At 42.9% G+C, this 13,317-nt stretch overlaps 1 protein-coding gene across 6 annotated transcripts in view; it reads right to left on the bottom strand.

Annotated features, from left to right (window-relative positions):
• The window catches only part of NSUN7 (NOP2/Sun RNA methyltransferase family member 7), a 46,126-nt gene that overhangs the window by 9,810 nt on the left and 22,999 nt on the right, over positions 1–13,317 (bottom strand). For 5 of the 6 annotated variants that reach the window (XM_089327118.1, XM_089327117.1, XM_089327116.1 and 2 more), the window contains exons 8-10: positions 11,398–11,541; positions 8,895–8,996; positions 3,035–3,152 (exon numbers count right to left, since the gene is read on the bottom strand). In XM_089327118.1, coding sequence (XP_089183244.1) covers positions 3,035–3,152; positions 8,895–8,996; positions 11,398–11,541 — 364 coding nt within the window. Of the gene's footprint in view, positions 1–3,034; positions 3,153–5,412; positions 5,704–8,894; positions 8,997–11,397; positions 11,542–13,317 lie in introns of those variants that run through there. The other variant, XM_089327121.1, reaches the window with a different exon arrangement.

Here is a 13,317-nt window from a genome sequence, read left to right as displayed (position 1 = left end):
GTTAACCACTGTATAGTATTTTATAGTGTACATATCCCATATGTTCTCCCTGATCTGTGAGAACTAACAGAGCACTTAAAATGAAATCTGTAGAAGTGAAATTGGCACTTTTAGAAGGGATGACTTGAGCTGCCCTTGATGACTGTCAAGGAACAGTTCTGGGTGTTTGTTTTTTCATTTTTTCTTCATACTAATTTTAGAACTCTTTACTTAACAGAGTTAATGATACGTTTATAAAGTCAATTGAAAATTGATCTCAGTAAAAAATAAGAGTGAGAATAAGAGAGGGAGGAGGAAGTTTGTAACTGTAAAGCTGTGTTGTTGTGCATAAAGTCCTACGGACTTACTTCTAAAGGTACAGTTTAAAAACTTGTCATGGGACTCCAAATCCTATTAAGCTTGGTGATAAAAATGCTATCTTAATTGTTAAAGTGATCATACTAAGTGTTAAAGTGAACATATAGGTAGGATTAAGTGTTAAAGTAATCATATAAATAGGATCAAGTGCCTGGTAATAATAATAGAATTAAAAAGGAGAGAATGTTCCAACATGGGAAGTAGTCCACACAGCACAATCATAGAATGACAATCACTTTAAGTAATACTCTGACCTTAGAATCAGCCCTTAAGGCTTCCTGATCTGTCTGGAAAACCTGTGAAAGCATTTCAGGCATGGAAAGCCAAGACACTGTTGCAAAAAATGTTCTACATGAAGGACCTCTGTGAGTGAGACCCCAGAGGAAAGTGGCCGTCAAAGAAGGATGTATTTTTCTCTCAAGGAAGGAGAGAACTTCCACTTTGCTTATGGCCTTTTCTGAATACTGATGGAGACTGTGGATTCAAAAGGCTTCCATAGCCTAGGCAGCTCATATCAACAGCCCTGGGTGGTCACTGACATCATACATAAGAGTGTTAATTGTTACATTAACAACAGGAGTCACTGTGCACTAACTTCCCATGCAGGACCTCTGTCCTCAATAAGTTTTATTATGAGAGTTAACTGTAACACTAGTTCTCAAGCAGTTTTGGGTGTATTTGTGTGCAAACTGTTGAAATCTTTACTTAGTACAGACTTGGTCTTCTGTGTACAAAGTTAATTGAAAATGAATCTTAATGGAGAATGGGACTGGCAAGGGGAGAGGGAGGAGGAGGAGGAGGAGGAGTGAGAGTGTGAGTGGGAAGAATAGCTATATTCCTAAGGTTATACTTATGAAATTTGTATTCCTTTAAAAATAAATTTAAAAAAAGATTCCAAAAAAAAGGAGGGAGAAGACTATACGCATATTAAGTATTTGAGCAGAAGTTCACAATGAATATATTTTTTTCCTAAAAGAAATTACTTATTGACTTATTGATCTATTTGAAAGACAAAGCTACAGAAGAGAGTGGAGAGATCTTCCATCTGCAGGTTCACTCCCCAAATGGCCACAACAGTTGAGGCTGGGTCAAGCCAAAGCCAGGAACTTGGAACTCTATCCAAGTCTCCCATGCAGGAGCCCAAGGGTTTGGGCCACCTCCTATGCTTCCCCAGGCTATTATCAGGAAGCTGGATCAGAAGTGGAGCAGCTAGGACTTGAACGGGTGCCCATATGCAATGCCGGCACTGCAGGTGGCAGTTTACAGCTACACCACAATGCTAGCCCCACACAGTGAATATCTTAGTCATTATCAGTAGTCTTTAAAAAACTAACTAGTGGGGCCAACACTGTGGCATAGTGAGTTAAGCCACTTCCTGCAGTGCTAGCATCCCATATAGGTGCAGGTTCGAGTCCCAGCTGCTCCACTTCCCGTTCAGCTCTCTGCTATGGCCTGGGAAAGCAGTAGAAGATGGCCTAAGTGCTTGGGCTCCTGCACCTGTGTGGGAGACCCAGAAGAAGCTCCTGGCTCCTGGCTTCAGATTGACCCAGCTCCTGCCATTGCACGCATTTGAGGAGTGAACCAGCAGATGGACGACTTCCTTCTCTCTCTCTGACTCAGCGTCTCTGTAACTCTGCCTTTCAAATAAAAAAATAAATATTTAAAAAAACTAACTAGTATAATTTATTTTAGATCTGTTTCTCACCTTGATGTCCATACTTCAGATTATTATTATTATTATCATTATTATTATTAACACTCTTTCTCTCTATACATATTTGACCATAGTATTTTATCTTGGAGCTACTGTAGATAGCTGGGTTATTTTTACCCCAGTCTTAATGTGTATGAAAGGCTGAAGGGCTTAAGAAATCTTCTGGGGCAGGCGCTGAGGCACAACAGGTAAAGCCACCACCTGTGAGATCAGCATCACGGCTGCTCCACTTCCAATCCAGCTCCCTGTTAATGGCCTGGGAAAAGCAACCACAGACGGCCCAAGTGTTGGGTCCCTGTAACCACGTGTGACATCTGGATGAAGCTCCTGGCTCCTGGCTTTGGCCTGGCTCAGCCCAGGCTGTTGTGGCTTTCTGGGGAATGAACCAGTAGATGGAAGATCGACTGATCTCTCTCTCTCCCTCTGCCTCCATAACTCTACCTTTCAAATAAATAAACTTTTTTAAAATGCCTTTAACAATAATAGCAAAAATAAATTTATTTAATATTTGGAAGGTGGGGGTAGAGGGAGAGAGAAAGAGATATCTCCTCTACTGATTCACTCCTCAAATGTCTGAAACAGCCAGAGCTGGGCCAGGTCGAAGCAGGAGCCTATATCTCAATTCAGGTCTCCCACATGAGTGGCAGGGACCCAGGTATGTGAGCCAGGAAGCTGGAATTGGGAGAGGAGCCAGGACTTGAACCCATGCCCTGCAATACAGGATATATGCATCCCAAGCAGTATCTTAACTGCTAGGTCACACACATGCCCCAAGAAACTTTTAATGTACAAGAAATACTTACGTGAAGCTTCTGCAAAATCTCTACAGGTTCTACTTTAAAGTTAAAAGGTCATTTGATCATATTAAAATCTAATAAAAAAGGAAGTGGTATACCTTTATACAACTTAATTTTTCACTTTCAAAAATATTTGAGTCATTTAGAAGAATCCTTGTTTTCTTACCTATAAGGTTGTACTTTAATCCCAGAGTCCTGAAATTCCAGTGCTTTCTTAACAACAGCTTCATTTTCCTCCGTATAAACTGAGCATGTGCAATAAACAACTGCTTGAGCTTTAGTAACTGCATCAAAGAAGATGTAATCAATGCAATACCCCCCTTTACAAGACAAGACACATTTGCTATGTGTCCACACATCTGTTAGACACGAATACCACAGTGTTATAGGAATGACTTCCACAGCTGCTGGCGTGGCTCCCCTTTCACGCAAAAGCTTCCACTTGTAACACAGCCTGTGGCAAGAAGCAGGGTGGATCTGCCCGACTGCCTGGAGATTGAACACTCAACCAGTGGAAGCAGCCTCCTCACAAATACAAAGGGATAAATGCCACGGGGTTACCACAAGCTTGATGCTTCCTGCCATGTCGCTATCTATTATGTCACCTAATTAGCTTAAAGGTCTCTAGAGGCCGGCGCCGCGGCTCACTAGGCTAATCCTCCGCCTAGCACCGGGTTCTAGTCCCGGTTGGGGCGCCGGATTCTGTCCCGGTTGCCCCTCTTCCAGGCCAGCCCTCTGCTGTGGCCAGGGAGTGCAGTGGAGGATGGCCCAGGTGCTTGGGCCCTGCACCCCATGGGAGACCAGGAAAAGCACCTGGCTCCTGGCTCCTGCCATCGGATCAGCGCGGTGCGCCGGCCGCAGCGCACCAGCCGCGGCGGCCATTGGAGGGTGAACCAACGGCAAAAGGAAGACCTTCCTCTCTGTCTCTCTCTCTCTCACTGTCCACTCTGTCACAAAAAAAAAAAAAAAAAAAAAAAAAAAAAAGGTCTCTAGAGACTTCCACGTGGAACCCAGTTCTGTCACTTATTGCTGAATGAACTCAGACAATTGACTTAACATCTCAAAAGACAATTTTCATCTATAAAACCAGGCAGCGTTCCTACTTGCCATTTGCTTATTTATTTGTATCACTGAGTACCTAGTACCTGCCAGGTACTGTTCTAGGCCTTGGGGTGTTGTCAGTCAACACAGACAAAAATCCCTGCCCCTGGCACTCACTCTCTAGTAGAGGAGAAAGACAGCAGACATCAGTAAGTAGGAGAACTGAGTAGTATTGTTAAGTAATAAATGCTTGGAGAAAAAGCAAGCAGCGATGCAGAGAGTGTGTCTCAGGGGGACGGTGTTGTTTTACAGAGAATGCTTTGCTGAAGTGGTGTGCTGTGAGGGACTGGAAGGAGACCAGGCAGCCAGCCCCACAGCTCTCTAGGGAAGGGCATTGCATGGTCAGGGAACAGCAAGTATAAAGGGCCTGACATGGAAGGGGACCTGGCATGATCAAGGCAAAGTGAAGGGGCCAATCTGATCAGAGCAGGGGGGTGGGGGGCTCAGAAAGCAGGGTCTGAGAATCAGGTAGAGCAGAGCACAGGACTTGGTTTTCACAAAGATTAAGAGGCGAAGCCGCTTGCACACACCAGATCTCTCCAGCTGCTAGACAATCAGAAGCTGCAGTAATCCAGGCAACGGGTGAAGGTGGTTTGGACCAGATGGGGCGGTGGCTGGGCTCTGCACGCAGCCGTTGAGTGCAGGACCTACCTCAGTGCTGACAGCTGGCGTGGGTGTGAGAAGAGCCCTGGGCCGCCGAGCCCAGCGGAGGGCGGAAATTGCCATTTACAGAACTGGCAGCGCTTGGGAAGGACAGGGAGGGTGGGAGGAAAAGCGGGACTTCACTTGGACCTGTTAGCTGTGAGATGCCCGCCGGGCACTACGTGACAGTGCAGGAAGGCAGCGGGGAGGACAGACGAGACCACCGAGGGAGTAAATAGAGAAAAAGCCCATGTTACAGTGGATGCCGACGTAGGGAGGCCCCAGCCAGTGAGAAGCGGAGGCCAGGGAGATGGGGCAGAAAGCGAGGTGCGGCATCTTGGACGACGATGGAGTGTGCCTGTGAAGGGAGAGGAGGTGATCACTACTGTCAACTCCACAGACGGACCAAGCAGGTGAGGGCAGAACGCAGCAGGCAGCAGGGGCTGCTGGAGATGCTCGGAGACCATTTTGGATTAGTGGCAGGGATGACGGTAATGGGCTCAAGACGGAATGAGGGGGCTGGTGTTGTGGTGAAGCGTGCTAAGCTCCGCCTACAATGCCGGCATCTCTCCACTTCTTTTCCAGATCCCTGCTAATGCACCTGGGAAGGCAGCACAGGATGGCCCAAATACTTGTGCCCCTGGGACCCGTATGAGATACCCGGATGGAGTTCCAGGCTGCTACATACGGCTTGGCCCAGCTCCCTCTCTCCCTCCCTCTCGCCTTCTCTCTTTCAAATAAATAATAAAAACAAAACTGAAGGAGAGGAGAAATTAGAGAAACACTGTTCTCAGGCAGGTAGGGGGGAGAGGACAGAACACACAGAAGTTAAAATTGGGGGATTTTTATTGATGAGGAACTATACATTCTAGAACCATGGAGCAGGAGATGAGAACCAACAAGGGGTATGAAGAGAGTTACGGGGACCCAAGTTCAGGAGGAGAGGAATGATGTGGGGGTCAGCGGCTTCATAACTTCATGAATAGGTTTAAAGGACCTCCTGAGAAGTGTTTGTTCTGATTTTCAAGCTAGAAAGATGAGGGACCAGGGGGCCTGGGCTCCGCGTCATTCTAGTCAGAGAAGGCATGGAAGCTAAGGGAAACAATTTGGTAAGGATTAAATAAAATAATACCAATAAACAGTAGATACCTGGCACATAGCACATGATCAATAATGTTTAAATATTTTTTAAAATTATTTTCACAACTAATAAGCAAGTAAGCATAATAATCTTTTATGAGGTTGGTTTCAGATGGGGCTTTAGTTATTTCTATCAAAATTTAGAGTGAAACCCCTGATAAGGCATTTGATACAGGAACATTTGCTAGGGTTTGACTGTGTCCCCCAAAGTTCGTGTGTTAGAAACTGACCTCCTCTTGGGGCCGGCACTGTGGTGTAGTGGATAAAGCCACCACCTGCAGTGTTGGCATCCCATATGGGTGCTGGTTCGAGTCCTGGCTGCTCCACTTCCAATCCAGCTCTCTGCTATGGCCTGGGAAAGCAGTGGAAGATGGCCCAAGTCCTTGGACCCCTGTACCCTCGTGAGAGACCCAGAGGAAGCTCCTGGCTCCTGGCTTCGGATGGGCACAGCTCCAGCCATTGCAGTCATTTGGGGAGTGAACCAGCAGATGGAAGACCTTTATCTCTCTGCCTCTGCCTCTCTGTAATTCTGCCTTTCAAATAAAATAAATAAATCCTTTGAAAAAAGAAAAAGAAAAGAAAGAAAGAAACTGACCCCCTAAATTCACGGGTGACGGTGCTGGAAGGTGAGTTCTCATAAGAGGCGACTGGGTCATGATGATGGAGACCTGGTGCATAGACTGCAGAAGTCGTCGTGGAGCGGGGCAGTTAAGGCAGGGGTGATGGTTGTAGAGGGAGCCCAGCCCCCAGGCCTCTCTTCTGCGTGTGCTTAATTAACCCTTTCACCTTCTCCCTGATAGGATGCAGCACCAGATGCCACCATGATGTCCTGGGACTTCTCAGCCTCCAGAATTATAAGCTAAGTGAACTTTTCTTTATAAATTACCCCATCTATGGTATTCTATTTCAACAGCAGAAAATGAACTAAGTCAGTATTGTTTGATGGGGAAATTATACAACTTGGTTGGATTTGCAGTATGTCTTCCAGCAATGTAAACTGTTATAATCTCAGCTATTGTCAAAATTATATTTAGTCAGCATCATAAAACAGCTCATGTCATTAGGATCCCTTTACTTTTCATGATTCTTTCTGAAGCTTTTTTAAAGCTTTAAATCTTCAATTAAAATTTAATAAAAATATACCAGTAAAAAATGTGGTATTTGGGGCCAGCACTGTGGTGGCCACCTGCAGTGCCAGCATCCCATATGGGCACTGGTTCAAATCCCAGCTCTCCACTTCCAATCCAGCTCTCTGCTAATGCACCTGGGAAAGCAGTGGAAGATGGCCTGAGTCCTTGGGCCCCTGCACCGACGTAGGAAACCCGGAAGAATCTCCTGGTTCCTAGCTTTGAATCGGTCAAGCTCCAGCTATTGTGGCCATTTGGGGAGTGACCCAGCAGGTGGAAGTTCTCTCTCTTCCCCCTGCCTCTGCTTCTGCCTCTCAAATAAATAAATAAATCTTTTTTTAAAAAATGCAATATTTATCAACCTCCTAATCTTAAACGAAAGTACTTCAAAAGGTTCTTGATGGGGTAGGGGAAGGGACAGATATTCAGCCTAGCAGTTAAGGTGCCTTTCCCCCATACCAGAGTACCTGGGTTTGATACTTGGCTCCTGACTCCAGCTTCCTGCTAATGCAGCCCTGGTAGGCAGCAGTGATGGCTCAAGTAATTGAGTCCCTGCTACTCACACGGAAGACCTGGATGGAGTTCTCACTCCTGGCTCTGGCTTGGCTCAACCTCAGTCATCTCAAGCATTTGGAAAATGAACTAGAGGATGGGAGCTCTATGTCTCTTCCGCTCTGTCTGCCTCTCAAATAACTATGTAAATACTTTTTGAAAGGTTCATGGAACAATGGAATTAAAAGATAAGTTTGGGGTAGGCCATTAACATAACAGTTAAGATGTCACTTGGGATGCTCACATCTCAGTTCAAAGTTCATTTGAGTCCTGGCTCCACTGTCAATTCCAGCTTCTTACAGGAAGGTAGCAAGTGATACAGAGCTCAAGTACTTTGTTCCCTGCCACCCACATGGGAAACCACGACTGAGTTCCTGGCTCCTGGCTTCTGCCTTGCCCAGCCCTGGCTGTTGGAGGCATTTGGGGAGTGAACCAATATATGCAATAATCTTTCGCCATCTCACTATGTCTGTATCTCTCGACTTTTCAAATAAAATGAAAATAAATTTTTAGAAAGTTAAGTTTATTTTGGTGCAAAAATTTTTTGAAATCCATGCATAGTTTTTTCATAATATGCATTTTCCATGAGCTTTTTAAACAACCCTCATATGTATGGGTTTCATAATTTTTGCAACAAAATTATCTTTTAATTCCATTTTCCATCAAATTTTTGAAATACCTTTGTAAATACTATCACTTTCAAATTAATGTTTATTAGCAACATCAACCAAAAGGACAAACCTCTGTGCTTTTTATTTTGCCTTATTTCTACCTCATTTTGTTACTATCTATTGAACTGTCTGTACCCACATACTTATCTTTGAGCCTTTGTCAAGCTTTATTTCTGCCCATATGCTAATAACCAGCTTCATGCTTGACCCAGAGTGGGTACTTGATTAAATATATGATGAACAAAAGTTTATTAATTTCTCAGAGACATAGCTTTCCACATCCACATGTGGAAAGGCAGTGGTACTCAAAATCTGAAAGGAATGATTAAAACTATGATATCAATACTTAAGGAGCCTCATTACACAGACTCCAAATTAAGAGATCAAGGCTTTAGCTATAATTACACCTCTTTTTCTGTACTTAGCATTAAGAAAAATATGGTTGAATTACAATTTGGACTAAAGAGGAATTGTTAGGGGAGGCACAGCAGAAGAAAATTAAGCAAAAGCAAAGAAAAAATAGGAAAGATGAAACTGTACAAGATGGGTACACATAATTATTTCACTTCAGCATTAAGAAATTGTTAAATTATGTTTGATAACCTATGTTTAAAATTATAGTAAAGCATATATTTTAAAAGAATTAAGTTGGTATAAATAAGAATTTTGAGACTGAATATTCTAGAAAGTTTGCTTATGGTTGACACTTCGTTGTTTGATTATAGCAAGTGAGGTAGTAATGTTTCCGGGAGTCACACCATAGTTTCACACAACGTACCACTGAGAAACTTACATTTCATCGCGTGTGTCAGCTGCTCATACTGCTGCTGAGCAAGAACATGAAGTTTATCTTTTGATGTGCCTCCTTTCGATAGATCTTTCAGTAAATCTGTATCTAAATGTTTAAAAGTAAACAGACTTTAAAACATACCATAATTATACTTTTCATGTTTACCATTATCATACTTTTCCATCATTTTACCTATTAAGATTTTCATGAAAAGTATCTGCTAAAACAAAATAGTAATATTAAAATATTAACTTAAAATTCAAAAATTAATAAAAGTAATGTTTAAATATTGGCTTTCAAAGAGAATACTGAAAATATTTAACATCATTTTTCTCTATGCTCCTATGAGATTAACAGTCAAAGTAGCCACAAACAGTTAAGTGCTGCATAAGGAAGCCTTGGTCCTTGACCAACTGTATATAGGCAGTGATTCCACAGACTGTCAGGGAGCCGAGTACTTGCTAATGCCTCGTCACACTGTGGCCACGGCACTGTTGTGGTGCAATGCACTATTCATGTGTTTGTGGTGATGCTGGTGTAAACAAACCAACTGCACTGCCATTCATAAAAGAGCACATACAGTCATGTACAGCCACAGTACTCAGCAATAACTTACTATCTTACTGGTTTACATATTTATTTACTGTGCTTTCTATCATTGTTTCAGTGTACTCCTCCCACGTACAGCCAAACATTTTACTACAGATTTATGCAGGGTTACGCCAGCAGCAGCCTCAAACCAGCACGCCAGCCAGGTTGTGTAAGTACACTCCATGATGTTCACACAACCATGAAACCACCAAACGACGAGGTTTCCCAGAATGTACACGATTGAGGGACTCAGGAGTATTTTCTTTTACAGTGAATCAAAATTCCACAGGGTACAGTGTAAGCCCAGTTAAAAATAGTGCACTTTAGTGGAAAGCAAATCTGCTAACTGACCTGAATGTGAATTCCCGTTCCCGTACTTACTAGTTAATGGCCATAAGCAGTTTGCTTAATTTTTCTGAGTCTTGGGGTTATTTCCCCCTCCATAGAATAGGGATAATACCATCCTCAAAAAGTGGCTGTGAATGCAGAGTCACCGTGTAGACATACTACCTACAATAGTGCAGAGTCGCAGTGCACACACACTACCTGCAGTAGTGCCTGGGGCAGTCTTACATTCAATAAACATCACTTCTCCCTCTGCCTCTTTTCCTTCCTTTTCAGTTACCATCTTCTGACTACCAGTGGTGTGGAGTGTCTTCCTTTTCTAATATTCTAGTTATGTTACTATGCCCTTCAGTATAATCAAGAGATCAGAGTAGGAATCAGTGTCAGCTAATTTGGGGCAATACAATGTGATTAACAGAGTGATCAATAGCCCAGTGTCTGTGGTGGACATCTGGCATTCCAGTTAAGACATTGCCTGGGACATGCACGTCCCAGGTTAAAGTACCTGGGTTCAAGTCCTTGCTCTCCTTCCACATCCAGTTTCCTCCCAATGTGCACCCTGGGCGGCAGCAAATGATGACTCGGGTAGTTGGGTCCCTGCCATCCATGTGGGTGACCTGGATTGAGTTCCCAACTCTTAGCCTGGCCCAGCCCTGGCTGTTGACAAGCTTTGGGGAGTGAACCAGGAAAGTGGAAAATCTCTCTTCTCCTCCTCCTTCTCTTCCTCATCCCCCTCCTCCCCGCCACTCCCCCTTTCAAATATGTAAACTATGAGTACACTATTTTTTTTAATGTGCCAGCTTCACAGTCAGACTGGCTGTGTGAGCAAGCAGGCTCAGAGACTTCCCGTCCAAGGATTCTGCGAGGCTTTGACACTGCCTGAGCCTCAGGCTTCCTGTTCATAACAGGGGAAAATGAGAGTCACCGCTTCCTTGTGAGCATTTAATGAAAGGATCCAAATGAAGTGCTCAGCTCGTGCTGTACGTGTAAGTGTTCAATAAATGTTAATGCTAAATCATAATTTTAAAATTTATAAAAGAAGCCAATAAAATATTCCTAGAGTTAGTATTTAGTCTGAGATATTTTTATCATAAAACACATATACTGGAGATTTAAACCATCTTGAGTTTGAATTAGCCTAATCTTGATTTGATTACAGTAGTGTTTAGAGCATAGGCAGATCTAAATAGAATTCTAGCCCTGTTTTTAACTAATTGTATGACTTTATAAGGATGACTCAATCTTTCTGAATCTCAGTTATTCATTAATGGAATGCTGACAAATGTTTATACCTACATCTAGAGCTTTGGTATAAACCAAAATCACATACTGACCCACATCTGTCCTGATTGCCTACATCCTTCCAATTGTCAAACATGTGTAATAGCCTGTCTCTCACAGGACTGGAAAAGGAATTGAATCAAGCAAGAGAGGTTAAGTATATTATACTCAGTAAGAACTTTATTCATTGTGGCTTATTCATTAATCAGGTATATTTCATATGCTATTTTATTAATTTTATTTTAAATTATCAACTAAATTTTTAAAATTTACGAACTAAAACATGTACCTTCATGTTCATTTAAAATAAATTCTACTGGATTACTAACACCCAGTCCTGAGCAACGAGGCAGCAGCAGAATCACTTTAACTTTCTGTAACCTCTGATCCTTTGAGTCAATGTCAGTAAATGTATCATGAAGTATTTCAATATCTGGAAGGAAAAAAACATGGAAAATTAATGTAAAAATATTACTTAAAAATTCTACATCAGTATGTTAGTATATCCATTTGTCGTGAATGTTTAAATCCTTGTTTCATTTCTTAGCTGGAATACTTTTTTAAAGGAGAAACTCACTGGACATATCCCATTCACAAGGGCCTCCCAAAGGTCTTATCTCTTAATACCATAACTTCGGAGATTAGGAGTGTGATTTATGAACTTGGGGGTGACACAAACATTCAGATCATAGCATATATTTTCCATATATTTATTCTAGTTGACGTTCACAGGAAGTCTTGAATCTGTGCCTTAATGTCTTTTATCCATTTTGGAAACTTCTCAGCTTGACATTCAAATACTATTTCTTCCCAATTTCTTTTCTCCCCTTTCTAGAATCCCACACAACACACACACACGATCACAGAGTCAGAATCTCAGATGTGTCTTACGACCTCGTTTACATTAGTCATCCCTTTTTCTTCCCATGCTTCTGTCTTGGTATTTTCTTCTAGCCTATCAGTCCATTCACTGCTTCTTTAACTTTGTGTCATTTACTGTTAAACCTGTTTCTTCTGTTAGAATTTTATTTATTTTATTTGTTAAAAACTGAGAGACAGACACACACACAGCGCGAGAGAGAGAGTTGTAAACAGAGATTTCCCATTTGCTGGTTAACTTCCTGAATGTCTGGCAACAGGCAGGGCTGGGCTGGGATATAGCCCACCCCAGTCGTAGCTATTTAAAGTCCCATCTGGATCCTGTGTAAGTCTGATTCTATTACAGTATTTTCTCTTAATTTTAATCATATATTTTATTTTTACCCAATTTTTATTTATTTATTTACTTGGAAGCAAAGAGAGGGAAAGAGAAGGTGAGATCTCCCATCTGCTGGTTCCGTCTCCAAATATCTGCAACACCCAGAGCTGGGCGGGTCTGAAGCCAAGAGCCAGGAACTCAACCTAAGAATCCCTTGCAGGTGGCAGTAACCCAACTACTTGAATCGTCAAGGTTGCCTCCCATGATCTTCACCACCAAGAATCTGGAATCAGGAGATGGAGCTGGGTACAAACCCAGGTGTGTGAATGTCTTAACTGGCACCTTAACCACTAGGCTGAATGCCCCCCCCTTTTAATTGGGTGCCAGACACTGCACATGCGAAAAAAAAGGATACAATTGAAGACCTAGGATGATGTTATTTCCTTCTGCAGAGAATTTACTTTTGCATCTGGCAGGCAAAATCTATGTCTAAGACTGGCTACTAGCAACCCCAGATCACACTAATCCGATTGGGAATTAGGTGACTGGAACGTGGGCTCCAATTCTTTGGGGGATTGTTCACTATCTGACGTATACTTCTGTGCTCCAAGTGAAATACTAGGTACTTTTCAGGCTACCTCTCCTGATCAAGCCCTAAATTCTACTTTAAAAAAAAAAAAGATTCATTTCTTTATTTGAGAGGCAGAGTTACAGGTAGAAAGAGGGAGAAACAGAGAAAGAGGTCTTCCATCCACTAGTTCACTCTCCAGATGGCTGGAGTTGGGCCAGTCTGAAGCCAGGATCCAGCTTAATCCCGGTCTCCCACATGGGTAGAGGGGCCCGAGCGCTTGGGCGATCTTCCACTGCTTTCTCAGGCCATTAGCAGGGAGCTGGATTGGAAGTGGAACAGCCAGGGCTTGAACCAGTGCCCATAAGGATGCAAGCACCACAAGCAGAGGCTTAACCTAGTAGGTCACTGCACCGGCCCCTGAATTCTACCTTTTGGAAGGC

Source organism: Oryctolagus cuniculus, chromosome 2 (genome assembly GCF_051225735.1).
Source record: "Oryctolagus cuniculus isolate XC-2025 breed Fujian yellow rabbit chromosome 2, ASM5122573v1, whole genome shotgun sequence".
Classification (NCBI taxonomy): domain Eukaryota; kingdom Metazoa; phylum Chordata; class Mammalia; order Lagomorpha; family Leporidae; genus Oryctolagus; species Oryctolagus cuniculus.
Note: the sequence above shows the minus strand (reverse complement) of the source record. Positions and strands in the feature narration are given on the sequence as shown.